Source organism: Pelodiscus sinensis, chromosome 5 (assembly GCF_052426305.1).
Source record: "Pelodiscus sinensis isolate ZL-2025 chromosome 5, ASM5242630v1, whole genome shotgun sequence".
NCBI classification, from domain to species: Eukaryota; Metazoa; Chordata; order Testudines; family Trionychidae; genus Pelodiscus; species Pelodiscus sinensis.
Genome location: NC_143056.1, coordinates 122,387,159 through 122,408,690, shown reverse-complemented (window position 1 = coordinate 122,408,690; position 21,532 = coordinate 122,387,159). Strand labels below are relative to the sequence as shown.

At 47.2% G+C, this 21,532-nt stretch overlaps 1 protein-coding gene across 6 annotated transcripts in view; it reads left to right on the top strand.

The window, feature by feature from the left end:
- Positions 1 to 21,532, top strand: part of LOC102457209 (uncharacterized) — a 159,675-nt gene that overhangs the window by 117,945 nt on the left and 20,198 nt on the right. For all 6 annotated transcript variants that reach the window (XM_075928293.2, XM_075928298.2, XM_075928297.2 and 3 more), the window contains 3 exons: positions 9,939 to 10,046; positions 17,834 to 17,943; positions 19,060 to 19,108. In XM_075928293.2, coding sequence (XP_075784408.2) covers positions 9,939 to 10,046; positions 17,834 to 17,943; positions 19,060 to 19,108 — 267 coding nt within the window. The remainder of the gene's footprint in view (positions 1 to 9,938; positions 10,047 to 17,833; positions 17,944 to 19,059; positions 19,109 to 21,532) is intronic.

Below are 21,532 nucleotides of genomic sequence, written 5' to 3'. Positions count from 1 at the left end.
TCACCTGATCCAGAGGGCTGAAGGGTCTCATGCATTTTTACTGTGAGTGTGGAAGTTACACAGATAGCCACTGATTGCAACAAGAGGGAATGTCCGTGGATACTTGAAACCAGTTCAGATGCTGGCCTTAGAGAACCAGGAAACTGAATGCTACTGTTCCCAGGAGGGCATGGGATTGTGTCCAAGGAGGAACACAATCAACTCTAAACATTTTTTTCTAAATAAATACAATGCAAAAATGAAATCCATTTGAGTGTAAGAAGCAGTCAGCCACTTTCGCTCCAGCTCCACTACTGGTGGAGCTCTCTATTGGTCACACCTATCTCAATATCAAAATTTGAGAGGAAGCAAAAAGTTGCACTTGAATGATGGCAGACAGTTGTTTATTTGGATGTGGTCTTCAGGTGCATCCATTCAACTAACTGAAAAGTATAATAGCAAAATCTCATCATTTAAACTGAGGCCCCAGAAACATTTTGGTCACTCCGCTCCATTCTACACCACTCCAGGAAAAACAAACATCCCTGTGACGGTGCGTCGGGGACCTCCCCCCCGATCCTGCACCCCATCTCCAGCAAGATGAGACTCTGCCAGCCAGTAAAATAGGAAGGATTTATTGCTTCTCCAGGATACAGCATAGACGTGATGTGGACATAGAGAGTCAGGGGCTGGCAGCCCTAGACCCCTTGGGGCAGGGGTGCCTGGGCCCCTCAACTCCCAGCACTCTGCTTAGTCTGTTCTCTCCATGGTTTTCCAGCCAAAAAACTGCCCAGTTCCCAGGCACTGCCCCCCAGCCAGGTGGCCATCTCTGCCTCCCTTCCTTTGTCTCTCCCCCTGGGAAGAGACTTGTTGTCTGCTCAGGCAGGGACTAGGTGTCTGGGCCAATTCCCACTGACTCACCCTCATGTGTATCACACATCACAGCATGGGGGAACCCTGGGTTACAGAGCAGACAGCACCTCCACCATGTCACAAACCCCCACCAGTTGGCACATATAAAGCATCTCCCACCCTTCATGTTCCTCTTCTCCCAGGATGCCTCTTCAAACAGATGAGCTTTGTGATGTATCTGGACAGTCTATAGCAGTGGATCCCAAACCTTTTGGCATCACGCCCCCCTTTTTGATTTTTGAAAAAAAAACCTCACGCTCCCCTGCTCCCCCCCAAATAGCAGCAAAACTTGTTGAGCAAAAAAAAAAAAAAATGGAAAAAAGGAACTGAACAGGGCAGCAGAACTTGATGGGGGCAGAGGAGGCTAGTTTGCCTTGTACCCCCCTGGAATTTCTTCACGTCCCCCCGGGGCGGCATGCCCCCCAGTTTGGGAACCCATGGTCTGTAGATTCAAGCTATTTCAGACGGGGAAAAGTGAATCCCAAAGAAATGGGAATAACACAGAAAACACCCTGCTAGTTCTAGTTCTCTCTCTTGTACAGTATAACAAAGTCGCTTGAGCATAAGCACCACTGCTGTTCTCCAAATCAACAGACAGAGGTGCCGCCTTTCTCAGGTAGGATGATCTCAGGCTACTGTGAGTTCTGTATGTCAGACCCAACACCTTTCATTCCACTTTGGAAGCCATTAGACGGCCAACATGCAGATCACTGAGCACTGCTCTCATATTCTAACAGCAGGATTCTCAGGGTAACAAGCCAGTGATTGAAATCAGCACCAGCTTCAATTTCGCCCTCTGTAGAGTACACTGCAGTTCATTCTAGAGGCAACAGAGGCATGGTAAATACTGATCTGTGTGGACATGTCAAGGCAGATCTTCTATGTAGTATAGTGATAGAGATGTAGCCGTGTTAGTCTGGGGTAGCTGAAGCATAATGCAGGACAATGTAGCACTTTAAAGACTAACAAGATGGTTCATTAGATGATGAGCTTTCGTGGGCCAGACCCACTGTGTGTTTGACAGTGCTGTCCACTCTTTAAGTGTATCCCCAAACACTTGATGCCTCGGCATTATGATACCTTAAAAATACTAAGGGACACAGCATTTCAGGAAGAGACGTGCATGATTTAGTGCTTTCTTTGTTGAGTTGTAGCAGGACCGTAATAAATATTGTTTGGTGTATTTGCTCTTTAATTCCTGTGCTGGATATTTTATTGGGCTTTCTAGCTGACTGTGAACAAATATGCCCTTCAGTTTGTGGTGATTTTTTTTGCTGTTGTTTCATCTGTGCCATAGCTAACAGACAGCTGCTATCATAGCCCCTCTCTCTCTCTTCCTTTCCAAACTAAACAAACCCAATTATTTCAGTCTTCCTTCATAGGTCATGTTTTCTACACCTTCAGTCATTTTTGTTGCTCTTCTCCGGACCCTCTCCAATTTCTCCACATCTTTCCCAAAATGTGGTGCCCAGAATGGGGGACAGTATTCCAATTGCTTCTCATGTCTTGCTCACAGCACTACCGCTAATACATCCCAGAATCATGTTTGCTTTTTTTTTTCAGTAGTGTCACACTGTTGATTCATATTTAGCTTGTGGTTCATTATGACCTCTGGATCCCTTTCTGCAGCACTCCTTTCTAGACAGTCACTTCCCATTCTGTATGTATGAAACTGATTGGTCCTTCCTAGATGGAGTACTTTGCATTTGTCCTTATTGAACTTCATCCTATTTACCTCAGACCATTTCTCTAGTTTGTCCAGATCATTTTGAATTATGACCCTATCCTCCAAAGTGCTTGCAACCCCTCTCAGCATGGTGGTATCTGCAAACTTTATGAGCATACTCGCTATGCCGTCATCTAAATCATTGATGAAAATATTGAACAGAACTAGCCCCAAAACTGATCCCTGTGGAATGTCACTTGTTGAACTCTTCCAGCATGACTGTGAACCATTGATAATTACTCTCTGAGAACGGTTATCCAATCAGTTGTGCACCCACCTTATTGTAGCCCCATCTAGGTTGTACTTTCCTAATTTATAGGTAAGGTTATGTGAGACACTATATCAAATGTATTAGGGTCTAGGTATTCCACGTTTACTGCTTCTGCAAGGTACTGCTATAAGGTCTGATTTTATTTTACTAAAATAACTACACAAGTATGACCTGTAGTGTGGACAGTGTTGGATTGGTATAAAGGTGACTACCAATATAGGTTATTTCCCTTGCCATATAGGAATAGCTATCCTGCTGTCCACCTTTCTTCCAGTGTAACCATGTCCACACTAGCAAACTTGCAATGCTTTAAGTACACCAATAAAGTTAAAGCAGTACAACTTTCTCGCGTAGGCAAGGCTGAGCTCAAAGCCTGGGTGTGCTATAGAGTGAGTGGAAGAATTTGTTTTTGGCCATTAAAACACATGGAGTTAGGCCAGGAATAAATTTTGATCCGCTGTGACTTAGCCCGGGAGGAGCAGGGAAGGGGAACACCCTGGGTGGTTGTTCCATAACTCCCTCTAGCTGCGGTGGGTGTGGCACAGATCATCTGGGAGGAGACTCCCTTGGAAGCATTCAGCCAACAGATGGTCTGTTTTGAGATGGCGTCGGTGTCAGCATTACAAATGAGAACAGCTCCACCTCCCTTTCTCTCAGGATCCCAGTGACGAGTCTGTGCAGTGACTGCTGCTTAATAACATGAAGGCTGTGCAAAGCTGCCCAAGATGAAGCTCAAATGCTCCCTTGTGTCTGTCTGAGACACCTCCCCCCCCCCCCCCCCGCTCCCAACAGCGAATAGTCTGTCAGTCCTGGCGGCAGCAGACGGAAAGACATCCTATTGTCGGAGATGACAGAGACTGTTGTGGCAGGATTATACTGCCAACAGTTGGGGAAACCACAGCCCTGACAGCAACACATTAAAAAAACAATTTGAGCCCCCATTAGGACTGACCGTTTGAGTTGAATGAATGCCTGGCGGTTTCATCACATGGTAGTTTTTAATTAAAAAATAATCCTTCCTGGAGGATAAGCAGGATATCCTTCCTCGCCCCCCAGCCAGTCTGTACCAATGTGCGCACCTTGGCTAAGTATCCTGGTCTTAGTTCTGCAACCACAGTCCTCTTTTGCTCTTCCCCTCCATGCCAGATGATATGTTGCCACTTGCCTGTTCATCCTGGAGGACATGATCCTGAAACAAGGCACAAGCATGAGCAGAACCATTTAAGTCCCTTGTCTCAGGTACTTGTGTGAGCCTCATTTCTGTGGCAGTGGAGAGCTTCTCAGTACCCAACATGCTCACAAGACTCCTGAGAGGAGGATGGGAGCAGGGGGGAAAGAACATTCTCTCCATTTTACAGATGAGTCACATCCTGACGCTGACTTACAGGAAGTCCAGGGAGCTGAACATCCATCTCCCGTGAGCACCGAGGCCACTTGATTAGATTACTCACATGCATAGATCTAAGCAGGAGCATTGGTATTGGCAGGGGTGGGGACTTAGATTGTAAGTTCCTGGGGGGATGACATGTTCTCTGTGTAGTACTTAGCACGCTTGCGGGCATTATTAAATTCAGTGGAGACCAGGGTGGCTATGGCAGCCATGCTGGTTCTGTGTGTTATGATCAGATCTCCCGTGTAAAATAGTAAAAACGTTTCATGGTATCAGCAGGGAGGTTTTTTTATGCCCTTTTGACCTGCACTAATGTATAGTAAAATCTATCTCAAGCTCCTTGTACCCGTCACTGCTCCCTACAGTGCTGCTGCATCACTTGCCGTCAATAGCAAGCACTGCCTTTCCAGCAGGGGTCTCCTCCACAAATACAGCAGCCCTGGCAAAGTTCTTAAGTAAGGCTTGGCAGAAGAAAAATGTGGTGTCACGTTTATTCTTCTCTGTGCTGCCTGAAAGTTATTTTGTCGTCCCCCGTCCCCCTCCTTGATTTTGAAATAGCAGGTCTGTTCTGCTTCATTCTTCCTGATTTTGCTGGAGGGCTTTTTTCCAGGACTGGAGAACTGGCTCACAGTCTTTCTCAGCTCTTAATTGATGAGGCAGGAGAATTTGATGCTCATAACAGAAATTTTCCTCCCAGGTGTGTGTGGGGGAGGAAGCATTAGGAAAAACAGCTGGGAACTGGGCTAATAATCCTTTTCCCTCTTAACTGCTCGGGTTTGTTTTTAGTGATGGATGACAACATCCCCCTACTGTTCCAGTTGTCCACAGCATCCTCCAGCAATACAGAGAAGTGAAGACAAATGTGATACACTGTAGTGTGTGTGGGAATAAAAAAAGAAGAGATCCCTGCTATTTTTTTTTGTGGGTGGGGAGGGGGAACCATTCTGCTCTTCTGTGCATCATTTTAAAAAGGAAAGTGCCTCCCTTTCTTTGCTGCTTTTCTCTCTCTGCAGCAAAGAAAGGGAAATAGTTAATGCTACACACGGGACTGTGGGGCTCATGTGAATGGCTAGCATGCATTGTGCTTTGGAAGCCTACTCTAAGGTAACATGTATATTACCACAGAAAGTTGGCTTAAGCTATGCGGCTCTTAAGTCAAGTTACCGCGAGGTCTACAACAGGGGGTTGACAGGAGAAATTTTCACATTGACTTCCCTTACTCTTCTCGTCTGGGGTAGAGTGACAAGGTCAACAAGAGAGCAATTTGTGGTTGATTTGGCAGGTCTTGACGACACCCACTAAAACAACTGCTGATGGATTGATCTCAGAGCTTGGATCCAGGCTGTAGTGTAGATATAGCCTAAGAGCCAGTGCAACTTATTCCAAATAACCCTGGACGCTTGAGAAGTGTGGAAGTTGGATTGCATCAGAAGCTGTAGCCTTGGAACTGGACTTCCAACACTCCAGTCGTCTGAAGATGTGGGTTGTGCCCACAAAAGCTCCCTTTACCATCTATGTGTTTTGTTAGTCTTTAAGGTGCTACTAGACTATTTGTTGTTTAAGTTTTTCCTTTTACAGACTAACTTGGCTACCCCTCTGAAACCTCTGGGATTGTAACTGTTCTTCAGGTTTTAGCTCCCAAATTGTGTTAGTGCATTGCCTCTTATGGCAGGATAACTATGTTGCTCAGAGGTGTGAAAACTCCAGCACTGTGTTAATGGGAGGGCTTCTCTCGTCCACATGGTTGCCACCTCTCAAGGATGTGGTGTATCCATGCCACCAGGAAAAAAATCTTTCCTATCACGGAGGTAGCATTTTCACTAAGATGTACAATGGCACAACTACACCTATGCAGCTCTGTCACCAACTAAATGGGATTTTACATCCCTGCATGAAAGCTTAGGTTTTAATGACGGTCAGATCATCAAGCTGCCAGCTCTGTGGTACGAACAGGAATGGAACGTGTTTTCTTTTGTGGGATTGCTCATGTGAAGCTTTTTTTCATCCCTGATCCTAAAAATCTTCAGAGCTGAGCTCCTGCTGACAGGGCCGAGGCTAGTAAATAATCAGAAATGAAGGGAAGAGAAGGAACATGTCTCCTTTATAGCTGAGCCATAAATTGTAGTGGGAAGAGCTTGGGAGAGGAGGTGATGCCCTGGCACGGACTTGTGCATGAAAGATGGTTGCTACTTTATGCTGAATGAAGGAGTTTTAAAAAGCAAATGTGCGTATATTTTTGAAGCTGTTAGAAACCCATGTCTTGCTCACCCTGTCTTTGCCTAGCAGGCCAGCTGCCCGACTGAGAAATTAATACATTTATGATGGGCACAACATAATGAAAGTTGGTTTGAGTGGGCAAGAAGTTTTTAGGTTTTGTTGGCATCTGTTTAACAAGGATGCTTACCAGCTGGAAGGAAAGGCCTTTTGGTTACAGATTCAGCCCTCCATCCCTTTTACAAAGGCTGATCACACTCTTCAGTCCTAGTGCTGGGTGCTTTTCAATGGAGACTGATAGCAAAATGAGGGGTAGAGGGGTGGGGAACTTAGGCTGGATTGGATATTTCTGTGATTAGAAAAAGCCTTATGAGCTCTTGCAGAGCTGCATCCATCATGGAGTCTAGAAAGGAAGGATGATCTTGTTGGGATGCTGGGCTGAACTTGAGGAAACGGGGTTCAATTCCTGGCTTTGCTGCACTCTTCCTGTGTCACCTTGAGAATGTTGCCTAGGGCTTGTCTACATGATGGGGTAAGGCACCCTACGGGGTGTGATTTCTCAAGTACGCTAATGTAAGCTGCATTAATTAGCATGTGTCGAAGCTGCTGGTGCGCGCAGAAGGTTCCCAAGTGTGCATTCACCTATTGTGAATACCAGCAAGGTGTACTCAAACCAGTTAAAGTGCAGTGCGTTACTTGTGGGCTTGGCAGTCCCACCCGCTCCAGGATGCACTGCTGCTCCATGTGGACAAGCCCTTAGGTCTCCATGCTTCTGTTCCCAGCTGGGGATGACATTTTTCTCCTACCTTTTGTCTTGGGTCTTGTAAACTCTTTAGGGGAGGGATTGTCTGTATAGTACCTATGGCAATGGCCTGACTTCAATTGGAACGGATAGGTGGTAGTGTCCTGTGAGTACTGAAAAGAAACTACGAGCCCTTTTATTCGTTCATCTTTAGGTTTCCTTTAACTAGGGCGACCAGATAGCAAGTGTGAAAAAAACAGGATGCAGGTGGGAGGCAATAGGTACCTACATTAAGAAAAAGCCCTGAGTATTGGGACAGTTCTTATAAAATCAAGACATCTTTCATGATAGAAAGCAAAGGGTTGGACTTTTAACCTTTGCTAAAATATACAGCAGAATAGCACCTGATTAAACAAAAAATCCTTTGCCCTCAGAAACAGGAATCAGCTACAAGAGGTTACGAACCCACTGTACATAATATGCCCAGTCCTCTCATCCTCTGGTATAGCTTATCATTGTCTCCTATAATGTCTTCATTTTCTTTTGGGTTTTATCATGAAGGGGAATAGCTCTCTTTCCCAGGACTTGGAGGGTTTACCACCTCCATTTCTGTGGGAGGTGGAAGGAAAGAAACCGTCAGGTAAATAACCCAGAGGCAGTTAGTTAAATATAATCTTTGCATGGTTTGTTACACCCTTACTACCTGCTACACTCCCACTGTGGTGTTGAAAGCTGATTACTGAATGCTGGTGAATTCATTAAAATCCTGCAATAACATTGCTGAACGTTCACACTCAGAGCCAAATGTTTCCCCCCTGCAGAGCTGAGCTGCTTCTTATACCTCAGGAAAATGTCATTGTGATCCTCGGTCTCTATAAAGCTTTGGAAATAAATTGATCAGGAGGGAATTTTAACTGATTCAATATGCGTTTCCTGGCTCTCCTCTTCCCCTTTGTGCTGACGTCATCGAGACTTCTCCCTGGAGCAAGGCTTTCATTGGTTATTCATCAACGCCTCTGTGGCTTAAGATTCACCTCTGCCTGTAACGCACATTAGTTTTTCCTCTCCTCTTCTACATTGTTTTAAGTGAGTTACATTCCAGTGCAGCTAGATCCAAACATGAAATAGCCTTGCATCTCCGTGTTCCATAGCCAGCTGCTCCAGAGACCGGGTAATAGAGCAGGCTTAATAGCCAGAGACCCCAGGGCTGTTGCTACACTTCAAAGATGAAAGGGCTGTGGGGGGCACGAAGCCAGTGGGGGACTCAAGCAGTCCCCCGCTGGCCCCATGCTCCCCGTGGCATTTCAAAGCAGCAGCACCGCATGGAGTCTGGGGTCCCAGGACTCCACGTGGTGCTGCTGCTTTGAAATGCTGGGGCCAGCTGGGGACTTCCAGCTAGCCCTGGGCTGCACATGGCATTTTAAAGTGGCAGCGCCACATGGAGCCTGCACCACCTCCTCTCCCTCTCCTTGCTGCTTCTTTCAGATAGAGACAGCAAGGGGGTGGGGAGCGACTGGTCAACTACCTGAGGGCAGACTCAGGAGAGAACCCGTAGGGATTTCTCTGTGTTTTTAGTTCGGGGTTTCTCTGGCTCTGAGAGTTCAAACTGTAAAGAGTTGAAAAATCTTCACATAAGCTATTTGTATTTCCATCTTCAAGCATTCAAAGTGATGTGGGATGAAGCCTTCTGCATATACTGCTCCATGGGTGCAATTGGGCCATTAACCAATCCTTTGTATTGGGATGTTTCTTGATGGCCCATCCTTTCCTTCTGCAGTATTCCCCCGTCCCCACAGAGCACAGTGGTCTGCGCCCTCTCCCTAAGTAGCCTGTAGCCTTCCCTCACCTGTGGTTAGTCCGGGTCAGCTGACTTGGACTTGTGGTGCTTGGGCTGCAGGGTGGTAAAATTTCTGGGAAGCTGTTTGGATCCAGTCTGAGCCCAAACATCTACAGAGCAAGTTTTTAGCCCCGCAGCTGGAGTCAGCTCATCCATATGAGTGGCTCTTTTATTCCAGTGTTGATCTGCCCTGGCCAGATCTGGATGCTGCAGGGAATGGTCCAAGGACATGGGGCTTGGCGTGTGCCTATCAGTAGCCTGCACATCTGTGGAGACCTGGGAGGCAATGGTTTTGCGGCCACAGGCTGCTGGTTTCAGGGAGCCGAGCCATGGCAAGTGCAGAGCAGACTGTTTCACACTAGGGGCAAGAAATGATGAGGGGCTGCACAACCTTGGGAGTCCCTGGAGAGTATCTCACATGCTCCTTTCCTCCTCCCTCTGCAGCAGCACCACTGTCCCGAGAGCACCGCTCCAAGACAGACATGCTAGGAAGCTCCCCTGCGGGAACCCCGTGTTCATTGCGCCCAGTCTGCCCTGTGCAGACAGCTCCCTGTGGCATTGACAAGAAAGCCCAGGGGTTACAGTTGCTGAGGTCCCCAACCTCTTGCATGCAGAGTGGAAAGGTGGATGTTTAGATATTGGGGTCTGGCCCTTTCCACATGGACCACGCTATGTGCAGGGTCCCAGTGAAGATCCTCACACTATTTGAGCATGTGAATGCCCTTCCATGGCTGAGAATGTAAGAGGGGTTATTTAATTCCCAGATCGTTCACTGCCATGTGTGTGGTCTCCTTGAGGCACTCTACTTGAGGGACTTCCGTGCGGCTTGTCAGATTGACCTTGTCTTGTCTTCCTTTTAATCTGCAGATGTTCCGCAGGGTTTATAAAGGGATCCCCCTGCAGGTGCGAGGCCCGGTCTGGTCCTTCCTACTAGACATTGAGAAGATGAAGACTGAGAATGAAGGAAAATATGAGGTATGATGCCTTCAAAGCAGTGGTCATAACGGTGTGGGGAGGCAGGAGGAGGTAAATCTGTGGCTGGTCTGCTGGGATTCTGGGACAGTGAGGGTACGTCTAGACTACATGCCTCTGTCGCCAGAGGCATGTAGATTAGGCTACCAGGCATAGGAAAATGAAGCGGCGATTTAAATAATCGCCACTTCATTTAAATTTACACGGCTGCCGCGCTGAGCCGACAAACAGCTGATCAGCTGTTTGTTGGCTCATCGTGGTAGTCTGGACGCGCGGGTGCTAACATCAAAGGCATTTGTCAACCACCCAGGTATACCTCATCCCAGGAGGCTTACCTGGGTGGTCAACAAATGCCTTTGATGTCGACACCCACGCGTCCAGACTACTGCGGTGAGCCGACAAACAGCTGATCAGCTGTTTGTCGGCTCAGCGCGGCAGCCGTGTAAATTTAAATGAAGCGGCGAATATTTAAATCGCCGCTTCATTTTCCTATGCCTGGTAGCCTAATCTACATGCCTCTGGCGACAGAGGCATGTAGTCTAGACGTACTCTGAGAGAGGCTGCGAGAGTGCCGGTCTAACTGGAGCCATCGGAAGGTGGGAGAAGATGATGTGTGATCCCTTGCCAGAAGGGGTTTGGAAGGGAGACAGAATAGATCATCTGTGTCCCTTCCCCTGCAGCAGATGTTTCCCTTCGGTTCCCACTAGTGAAATGGGTGAAGGAGTCAATCACGGCTCCTTTCGCTGAGCACTGTTTCCCTTTATCACCACGGATCTGGGAGACCGATTTCCATCCCGTAAGTCTTTCTTCCTCCACATCGACAGCTGCTACAAGAGTACAGTTGGGAAATAACAAGAGGATCTGCTCTCTTGATCAGCGTTCCCACTAAGCCGCGCGGCAGCCCAGCTTCACAAGTGATTCATCAGCCCCGCCCAGTCAGAGGCTCAGGGCTCCATACAGGGTGGGGCTGATTAATCACCTGTGAAGCTGCCTGGCTTAGAGAGAATACTGGTCTTGATCCATTTGTATCCTCTACTCCACTGTGTCAATGGGACCCTAAATCCATCAGCTCTTTCTGGCCTACTGGTTACTTTAACCCAGGGCTATTCAACACGTGGCCCATGGGCCACATGCGGCCCCTTTGTTTGCTGCCCGCAGTGCGGTTTGGGTTTACGCGGGGGGGCAGGGGCTCAACACGCGCCCGCGGGTGGGATCCTTTGAACGTGGCCTTCACTGGGAACACGCTCCACAATGACGAGGCATCTCCCAGGTGGGGGAGAGCATTGAAAGATGCAAGTGGATGGATGGGCGGGCTGGAACAGATGGGTACAGGGTGTCGGCTTTTCTAGCCCCCAGGGAGGAGGTGCCGGGAGTGCCGGAGCATTGTGAGAAGTGCTTTGTATTCATGCCTGTCAGTGTGAAAGAAGCTATTTGCATATATTTGCATATATATTTGCATGTATATGCAACCACACTTAAGTTGCGGCCCTCGGCATTTGCTATGAGTATCATTGTGGCCCCCAAGACTTCCAAAGTTGAGTAGCCCTGCTTTAACCTGTACTACTGGGACTCTGCCAACAGAAATTTTAGATGTTGCTGTATCTGAGTGAAACTGGTCACTGGAGAGAGCAGCCAGCATTTTCAGAAGTGACCAGAAGTTTTTGCATGAGAGAGCTTTTTGCGGGAATACAGGGAGTTGCACTTGAGACAACTTAGGGAATTAGGTGCTCAACTTTGAGTGGCTCCTTTTTAAAGTGTCCCATGTCCCCAAAAACTTGGACAACCAAAATCTCTCTTCGCTACAGTTTTTACTGCTGTATTTTCGTTACACAGCAGAGTTGGATGGATTAATTTTCAAGCATGGGAAAAGATTTGAGCAGCATGATCCAAGGGTAAATCGTGTAGCTGAAGATTCATTTAAGGATTTGTGTATTTAAGAGTTCTGGTTTACAAAACACCCCCACCCCATACTTTCTCTCTTCACTGAAATTTGGTTATGCTGGCAGCATCATAGCAACTCAGGTTGAAATGGACTGGTGTCTTTTATGTTCAGACTCTTGACCCTGTTATAGAGAAACATCCTCTTGAAATAGTCTATTAAACATTTTTTTTTCAATTTACAGGATTTCCTTTATAAATAGGAGAGAAGTCTTGTTTCCGTTGCCTCCCATTAAATCCCCTTTCAAAGCAAGGTCTTTTGAGGATTTATTGGCATGAAATAAACAGTGTTTGCCTGTGCAACTTACAAAGTGGTTTTTACCCTAGGGAGGTTGTAGAATCTCCATCATTGGAGACATTTAACAGTAGGTTAGGTAAACATCTATCAGGGATGATGTAGATCAGGGCTACTCAACGTTGGAAGCTCCAGGGGCCACAATGATACAGCACATGCTGAGGGCCGCAACTTAAGTGTGGTTGCATATACATGCAAATATATGCAAATAGCTTCTTTCACAGTAACGGGCATGAATACAAAAACTAAGGGAAGACTACACAACACACAGGCCCCATTTAAGTCAGTTTTGCTGATATTAATAAAATGCAATATTTATCCAATTTCCACCCACATGACGGCACTTTTAATGAGCAATCACAGTCCAGGAATGTAACTACTAAAATGCATGTAAACCGAAGACCATTATATTGACTACTTCTTTGTTTCAGCTCCCAGACACATGTTGAGCCCCATGTAAACCCAAAGGCTACGTCTACACTGGCCCCTTTTCCGGAAGGGGCATGTAAATTTCACCAGTCGTCGTAGGGAAATCCGCGGGGGATTTAAATATCCCCGCGGCATTTAAATAAAAATGTCCGCCGCTTTTTTCCGGCTTTTAAAAAAGCCGGAAAAGAGCGTCTACACTGGCCCCGATCCTCCGGAAAAAGTGCCCTTTTCCGGAGGGTCTTATTCCTACTTTAAAGCGGCGGACATTTTTATTTAAATGCCGCAGGGGATATTTAAATCCCCCGCGGATTTCCCTACGACGACTGGTGAAATTTACATGCCCCTTCTGGAAAAGGGGCCAGTGTAGACGTAGCCAAAGTGCACTGCGGGCCATAAACAAACGGGCCCCGGGCTGTATGTGGCCTGCGAGCCTCGTGTTGAGTAGCCCTGGTCTAGATGGTGCTTGGTCCTGCTGTGAGGGCAGGGAACTGGACTTGATAATCTTCCCTTCCAGTTCTAGTATTGTATGATATATACCCACAAAAGCTTATGCCCAAATAAATGTTAGTCTCTAAGGGGCCACAGGACTCCTCGTTGTTTTTGCAGATAGACTGACACGGCTGTTCCTCTGAGAAACATTTGCCTGTGTGTTAAACAAGAAATGGAACAAGAGAGCTTCCTTCTGAATGAGCTCCTCAGAAGTGAAAGTCATTTAAATTTCTTACAAATACTGTCCTATTCACACACGCACATACACCCTTCCCCCCCCCGGGGGCTCAGGGCATGAGAGGTTGTGATATGATAGTACCTGTAGGGATGGAGTGGCTCGAGGGTGTGTACGTGTGAGAAGGTGAAGAAGTTGAGGGTGTAAGGAGCAGCACAGGGGGTGGGGGTGGGGCTCAGGGCAGGGGCTTAGAGGGGTGTATGAAGGAGGGATTGCAGGGGGTCAAGGGCTCTATATAAGGAGGGGGGAGGAGGCTGAACTTGCTCTTCCTGCTCTGGAGGGTGCCTGAGGCTGGGGCAGTCCTGGACTGGTGGGTGGACATACCCCCCAGCCAACCCTTTTTCACCTGCCGGGCTATCTGCTGCTTGGCAGCCTGCAGGAGAGCCCTGGGAGCAGGCGGCACCTCCTTCTCGCCGGAGTGGCGCACCAAGGTGCCTGACTTTCCTTTTACCTCTGGACTCGGTTGTAATAAAACCATTTAAACAACAAACCCATCGGCTTCCTTGTAGCATCCCTTTCTGCATGCAGTTAAAGGGCTCACTGGATCAATAATGGTTCTTGCTTCCTAATCATGCTCCACCTGCCCTCGTGGCACTTTCACAGTTGTCCCTGTGTCCACTGTTGGTCACCTGTTAGTGGTTTCCACTCTTTCCTGATCTGTTGTCTGCCATCAGCCTAAATGCGCCTGGTTTTCTGCCATCAGGCTGTTAACATTTCCACAGAGCATGTGGAACTGTTGGGAAAATGAAACGGATTAGAATCACTTGATCTTTTGCTCCCCAAGCCCAACCCAGGACAGGAGCATTATTGAAGCAGCATGTTGGGCCTCTGGGGAATGGGGGAGAGGGCACCTCTCGTTGCTGTCTGGAGTTGCTTCTGGCCAGCTGAAGGAGTGGTGCTGGCCGGCACAGGGGGGAGCTGCATGCCAGAAGAAAGGTATTCACAACACAGAGCTCTTTTGAACTTTCTTCATATTATTTCTGGCAGTAAGAATAATACAGTAAAAGCAAACGCAGCATAGCCCAATGATTACGTTTCATAAGCAGAGGGACAGAGAGTCAAGTATCTCATCCAATAGACCCAAGTATTTCTAGTAACTCTCCGCCTATTAGTTAGTCAGGCCTAGATATTAATAGCAAAATCTTGCTGGTTTATATAATAAAACCTACAAGAACATGAAACCAAGATCATCCAAAAGAGCAGGGTTAGTGAGGATTCTCTGGCAGTTTTTCTCTCCAGCCCTCACTGGAGAAGTACAGAAGAGTCCCAGCAGGCCACACTGCACAGTAAGTAAAACCATCTGAATAAATGAAAGTCACAAGTAGTTTAATGATAAACTCCTGAGCGGCCTGCAATAAACAGGAACTACACAGTATAAGAGGCTTTGCATGGCACAAATCCCTGAAAGCAGCTCTTCTTAATCTTCCTTGGCCTCAGTGCCACCTGAGGCCAGCAATTAGTTCTGCCAGGGAGTTCAAATCAGGAGGAAAACCTATTTTGTGTGGGATTTTCATAAGCACTCTGCGTTGGCCTCTTGCTGCTCCCACTGAGGCCAGCACGGAGTCCTGGGTGTGGAGCAAGGCTAGTGCGGAGTTGCCTTGAAATTCCTTTACACAAAACTGCTTGTACCGTTTTCAGGTTTCTCCCTGTTCCTAACATCAGGCAGGGTCATTTTAAGGTGACTAGTGTCCTTGTTCTTCCCATGTTTACCCATTGGGATCTCTAAATAATGAGGATCTCATTATGCTGGAGTAGTTTCCAGCTAAGGGGACAGGATGTATAAGGTGCTGAGCTCTTGCTGAGAGATGGTGAGTAGCCTCATGTCAGTAGGAATGGGAGGTTCCCAGCACCTCACAACAGGCATTCCACATCCTGCAGGATTAAACCAACACTCCTCTATGGAGCTCAGCAAGTCAATCGTTTTTTTTTTTCTGGGCTCCCAAACAGGGGCAAGTTTTCTGGCTTCACTTGGTCCCTGAGTCTGGCTGCCCTCCTTTCAGCCAAGATGTTCTCCTTCAAGATACTCTTTCTGGCTGAGTTTTAATATCTCACTGTCCTTGTTCATGCTGTCCCCCAAGTGGTCCTGGGAATAGCCCTGATTTTTTTGTTGCTCTGGCGTTGCTTAATTTTTCCCAAGATATCGAGTCGCCTTTAGAGATGCTTTCCCTGTCTTCCTCCATGCAGCCTAGGGGCCCTCGTTATTGTTGGGCAGAGACATCAGTACCTTATGCCAATTTTCCATGGTCCTTGTGTTGCCACTACAGCATGTCCCAAAGTGGGACCAGTACTATCTGCTGTGGTCAGGAAGCACAGGGCAGAATGCCATCTGTAATGATAGCCTTGGATTTGGGCCTCCTGGGTGAAGCTACTGCACCAGCCTCCGTATGTTTGTTACAAGTTTCTTTTTAGCATCCATTGAGGGATGGGAGGAGTATGACTTGCAGAGGGTGTTTGTTCTCCTGTGCATCTTTCGCCAACACATCTCTGTCCCCCAACAGGATGGCTTTAAAGCTGCAGAAAGGGAGGAAAAGTGGGTGTTCGCCAGAGGAAGGAGGCGCTGACCTGTCAATTTGTGTTGCTTGTTTTTCTGTTCTTCTGCCTGCTTAAGCATCCACAGGGCTCGGCAACAGAATGCAACTGAGCAGAATAAATCAGAGGTCCACAAATTACTGAAAAACAAAAACATAGTCCCATTGCTTGTGGTCTGTAGAGCTAATGAAACGCAGGATCGAAACGGTCGCTCAGGGCCTTGTGCAAGATGTCTGCCACTAAAATCCCAAGACTTGGTTCTTTTACATCCTAGTGGCTTTGTTCTTCTTGGCTTTTGGGTGGCTTTGCATACTACTATCCCCTGGGCAGCTCTGTTCGCTACGCTCAGTGCGCTCCTTAGAACAAGTGCGTTCAGCAAGGCATTATGCGCAAGCGCGTGAGTGGATGTGAAAGGGGGTTTGTTTCAGCAGGTCAGAATCGTTGTTGAGGGTTGCTCTGGAGACAAGTCTCATTTTCTGTGTCCTCTTAAGGGACTCCCCAGTCAGTGGAGACTGAAATGTGTGTTGTGCATCGCAGGGAACATGCATTACGTTGGAGTTACTTTGTTCCTTTAGTACAGCAGGAGAGAGTATATCTGAGAGAGTTTGTCTGGGTGTCTGTCTACCCATCTGTCCCCTAGCCAGGGGACATGCACCCCTCCCTGAGCTGTACTCACTGGAGCTTCTCACTTGGACCCAGGCTGCTGCCGTGAGAGAGGGCTGAGGTAGTCCTGTCCCCCTAGGGAAGTCTGCACAGTTACCCATCATCTCCAGCCCCACCCCAGAGCAAGGATTTAAATGAAGAAAAACAAAAATTGAGTTAAGGACCTGAGCAGCACCGGGTCACCCTTCTGGTGTGTGTTATTTGCTAAGAACCACCAGCAGCCTTGGTGCTTTACAAGACACAATGTAACATGGTCTCTGTCCTGAAGAGCATCCTAGGCAACCATTGATTCACTGGATCATGGTATATGCATAAGGAGATCAGAGTAGAAAGAGCCCATTCTAAAAACCTACTGGAGTGGTTCCTGGACAGACGGCTTTCATGTTCTGGAGCTCAGATGTGGCATTTGTAGGTGGTGGGGCGGGAGGAGGTTTCGTTCTAGACTTCAGTGATGACTGTGCATCTTACGGTAGTCTTGGGGATAATTCAATAATAAACCTTTAATGACGGTAGTGCATACACCTGCTGTTAGGTCTTGGCAATTGGATTTAGTTAATAGAAATCCTTATGAATAGAATTTCAGGGGGTACTGGTTGTGTCCCTTTGTACCACTTCCTAAATGTTTCTGGTGTGCTCCTGAGCAGAGATGAGAACAGTATCTGCAAGTACCTGGCATATATGATGGCACTGAATGGGCGAAGTGACTTCAGACTCATTGCTCTAAATGGAAAACTAATAGGCAGATGATTTTTCTATTGGCATGTCTGCCTGACGGGTCCACTTTTTCCATAATAACAGAACAGAAATGGAGGGACCAGACCTCGTTAAAATATCAGCTTCTTGATCTGACTGTGTGTGCAATGAACACACCTGAAATGCTTCCTGTTACGAGTGCCGTATCCTCTGGAAAGACGCATGGAAAAGTTCCCGAGGGTAGTTTTCCTTTCTCCCAGCCTCATAAAAATGCCAAGTGGATAGCAGGGAGTAAGCAAAACTAGTAATCCCTAGTCAGACTGCAGCTTTGCACTCACTCACCAAGTCTGCATGTTTCATTCTGTTGTTCCTTTGTAATCATTAAAAACCGAAGAGTTACTGGCTGGCTGATAGTTGTGAATGGAATGAAAAGGTCTCCTCTTGAAATATTCTATTTCTGGAGCTGATATATGTATCTGTCTAATGGTTTTCCTTGCTCTGCCCCTCACTTCCATCCAGAAAATGAAAGAACAAGCCAGGATCTTCTCATCAGAAATCAAGCAGATAGACCTAGATGTCAACCGCACCTTTCGAAACCACATCATGTTCCGGGATCGCTATGGAGTTAAGTGAGTATTGGATACGTGGTTCCAGACTGTCCTGCATTGGGAATTTTTTTTTTTTATTATTCTCTGCCTGATCCCTTGACTCTGACCATCACAAAGGCATGAGCTTGATAGCCTCTTGATAGCCTGGACTGATGTGCAGGCTTCCAAACTGATCCCCCTTATGCAGCAGCTTTGTCTCTCTCTCAACACACCTCTGACTTGAACAGAGCATGTCTAGTGGGGAGAGGGCTTCCCATTCTTCTGTGACTGCAGTCTGGCGCTTCCTGGCTAAGGACTAGCAATGCTGATCCTAAAGAAACCAGGGAGTTAATGGGGGAAAAGGTGGACAAATCTTCAGGGCTCCAGCAAGGCTGCAGGGACCTGTCCTGTCTCCCAAGGGGAGAGAAAGTAGCTGTATTCATGGAAGGAAAATATAAACCTTCAGTAGGCGCTGTCGCTGAAGCTGCGACATTGCAACCACTGCATCGGCGGTTTACATATCTGCCCGCTACTTATTAAGGTGTGTGCCATCTGTGACTCCACTATCCTGAGACCCCCATAGCTGCAACAGCTCTGCATGCCCTAAGTATCGCCACACGTACACATTTCTGCCAGGTTGCACAGAGCAATATTTGTGCAGTTTCTGAGGCAGATATGCAGGAACACAGAGAGCATGAAGGGGTGTCTTATCCCACACATATAGGCAAGGCTGGGAGTGAAGGGTTTTAGCTGTAGAGCACTCACAGCCTCTACTCGTTGCACTGTATATTTCTATCCTAGTTCCTCTTTAACAAACACTGGAGGTGTGAGAGGAAGAATCGCATAACCGAGATGGTGGTGTTTTTCCAAGTTTTAGAATCCAGCTGGACTGCTTAAAAATGGATGGGTGTGTGTGTGTGCTGAAAACTAGATTTGTGTGTGTTTCTGAACAGGTCTGGTGGCTTGATGGCCTAGTTTAGCACTGTTTTATTGTCTGCTGTCATAAGAAGTGTAATGAGTACCTGGTGTGATTGAGTTTTCACTGAGCTTGCAGAAGCTACAGTCAAAAGCACCTTTGCTTTTTGTGAAATACTTGTTGAAGGGCAAGATTAACTCCTCAGACGATCAAATCTTAATGTCCTCTGTCTCCCTACACAGGCAGCAAGAGTTGTTCCATGTCCTTTCAGCATACTCTGTTTACAACACAGTAAGTAGAGCCAGCTAAAAGTGAGTGCTCCTGACCTCTTTCTTGGCTTACACAGTTCATCTTCCATTGGGAGCGCCAAGTTTTTAATTGGAAGTCCTGATGATTCTATACAGAGCTCCAGTGCTTCATCTTTACAGACAGAAAATGTGTGGTTAGCTTCAGAAGCTACAAATACAGTAGGTAGTGTATAGCTACAGATGGCTGTTTTATTCCCATGCACAGTTCTAGTTGCCTGTAATATTCTGAAGGTGCAATTGGGATGGAGCTCAACACAGGAGAAGACAAACTGCTCTTTACCATCATCTTCCCCCCCCCCCCCCCCCCCCGCCCCCCAAATGATTATCTTGGGAGCCTGGCCTACTGTCCAAAGGGAGTAGGTCAGTTTTTTGTCTTGTGATTTCTAGCTGTGTGTTTAGTGATATCCTTATGGTTGAAGACAGTTATTACTTACTATATTATAAAGTCTCAGAGGGGTGGCCGTGTAAGTCTGTAACTTTAAAAACAATGAGTAGTCCTGTGGCACCTTAGAGACTAACAAAAATTATATATGTCGTTATCATGAGCTTTTGTGAGCAAAAATCTCAAGTTCATCTAAGGAAGTGGGTTGTTCCCACAAAAGCTCATGATACAATATATATATATATATACAGGGCTTGACAAATAATACAATCTACTCGCCACAGGTGAGTAGATTGTAACCCGGAAGAGCCAGGTTCGGGTGATCTGCGCATGCGCAGATCGCCGGACAGCACGGTTGGCGAGCGGGGCTTGCCGCGGTTCGGCGAGCCGTGTGTGTGTGTGTGTGTGTGTGTGTGTGTGTGTGTGTGTGTGTGTGTGTGTGTGTGTGTAAGTAAGTCTCTAAGGTGCCACAGGACCACTTGTTGTTCTTACAATGTGTTAGTCATTTTCAGTGAAGAGTTGAGAGACAACATATGTAAACAAGCTACAGAAATTAACTCTGTCTTCATTAGCTAGTAGAGGCTCTTTAACCCAGAATATCTAAATTTACATAGTGGATTTGTAGACAAAAAAAACCCAGTGTCTCTTTCTCCCACCCCAACCATACTTAGGGGACTGCTGGATTTCCCTTAGTATTTTTAGGACTAGCATGTTTAAGGGAACCCCGGACAGTTGTAACATTATTTGTGACTGAATGTTTGTAGTTCAGGTTCACATTTCTATATACGAACAGATTCACAGCTTACCAACAAAATGAGTTTGATGGCTTTGGGGTGTATCTCCACATTTCAGAGCCACCAGGCAATTTGGCGCAATGAGCCGTCTCTGTTTAGAAAAGGTACAATAGAGTTCAGTAAGGTTTTCATTTTCTGGATATCTTGGGACCAGCCCTGGGATATTAAAGCAGAGTTTTGTAAACCAAGTATGAGCCTACTTACGTGGTGCAAATTTTTCTAGTGACAACATGGATTGCCCTTGGACACTAAAGCACATCAGATTCATCCCAAGTAAACTCTCTTCCATCTGTAGGTCACTGGCACCAATTCAGGCTGTTGTAACATTTCACAATGTGCCGAGGCCCGTGTGAAATGAACTTAGCGCGCTCCCTTCAGTTCCCAAAGGCAGGTGTCCCTGTCTCTCCCACACATAACTGTCAACCTGGCATGTTTTCTCTGCAAAGATCCCACGGAGCCTGATCTCCCCTCTCCCCCGTCAGGGTAGACTTGCCAGGCCTGAGCTAGAGGAAGCGTGGGAAACTTGTACTGCTGCTTTGCTTGCTGAACCTGTGCGATGGATGAATAGGGGATGAATGGTCTCAATAGAGCAGGGGTTTTTCAAAAAAAAATTTCTCATGACCCTGTTGAAGAAAATTGTTGATGCCCACAACCCAGTGTAATGTGACTAGTGTGTGAGCTGTGGGATGGGGCTAAGGATGAGAGCTTTGATGTGTACGAGAGGCGTCTAGCTTTGGGGGGGGGGAGGGTTCAGGGCTGGGGCAGGAGGGGCTTCCCTTGCGTGGCTCCTGGTTATCGGTGCAGCAGGGGTACTAAGACAGCACCCTAGGCTATGGTGCCCCCAGAAGCACCCTGCAGCAGGTTGCCAGCCAATGGGAGTGCAGAATTAGTGTTTGGGGCACCTAGGAGCCGGTCCTGCTGCCAGCCACTTCTGGGGTGCAGCACAGTCTGTGGTGCCAGGACAGGCGGGCAGCTGCCTTAGCACCCCACTGGTCACCTGATCCCCCTGCAGCAACGAGACCCGGTGCCTGACATTCCATGACCCAGTACTGGGTCGTGACCTGTAGTTTGAAAACCACTGCCATAGATGGTAAGCTGAGACTAAGGACTTGCAGAATCCACTGCTAACTGTCAGTGTCCCAAATGATTGGCTCTTGGATCTAATGCAGATCTGGTGTCGAGCTTCACAAGGAGCTATGTAGCACTTAAAGGATAGTCCTAAGGGAGAGGG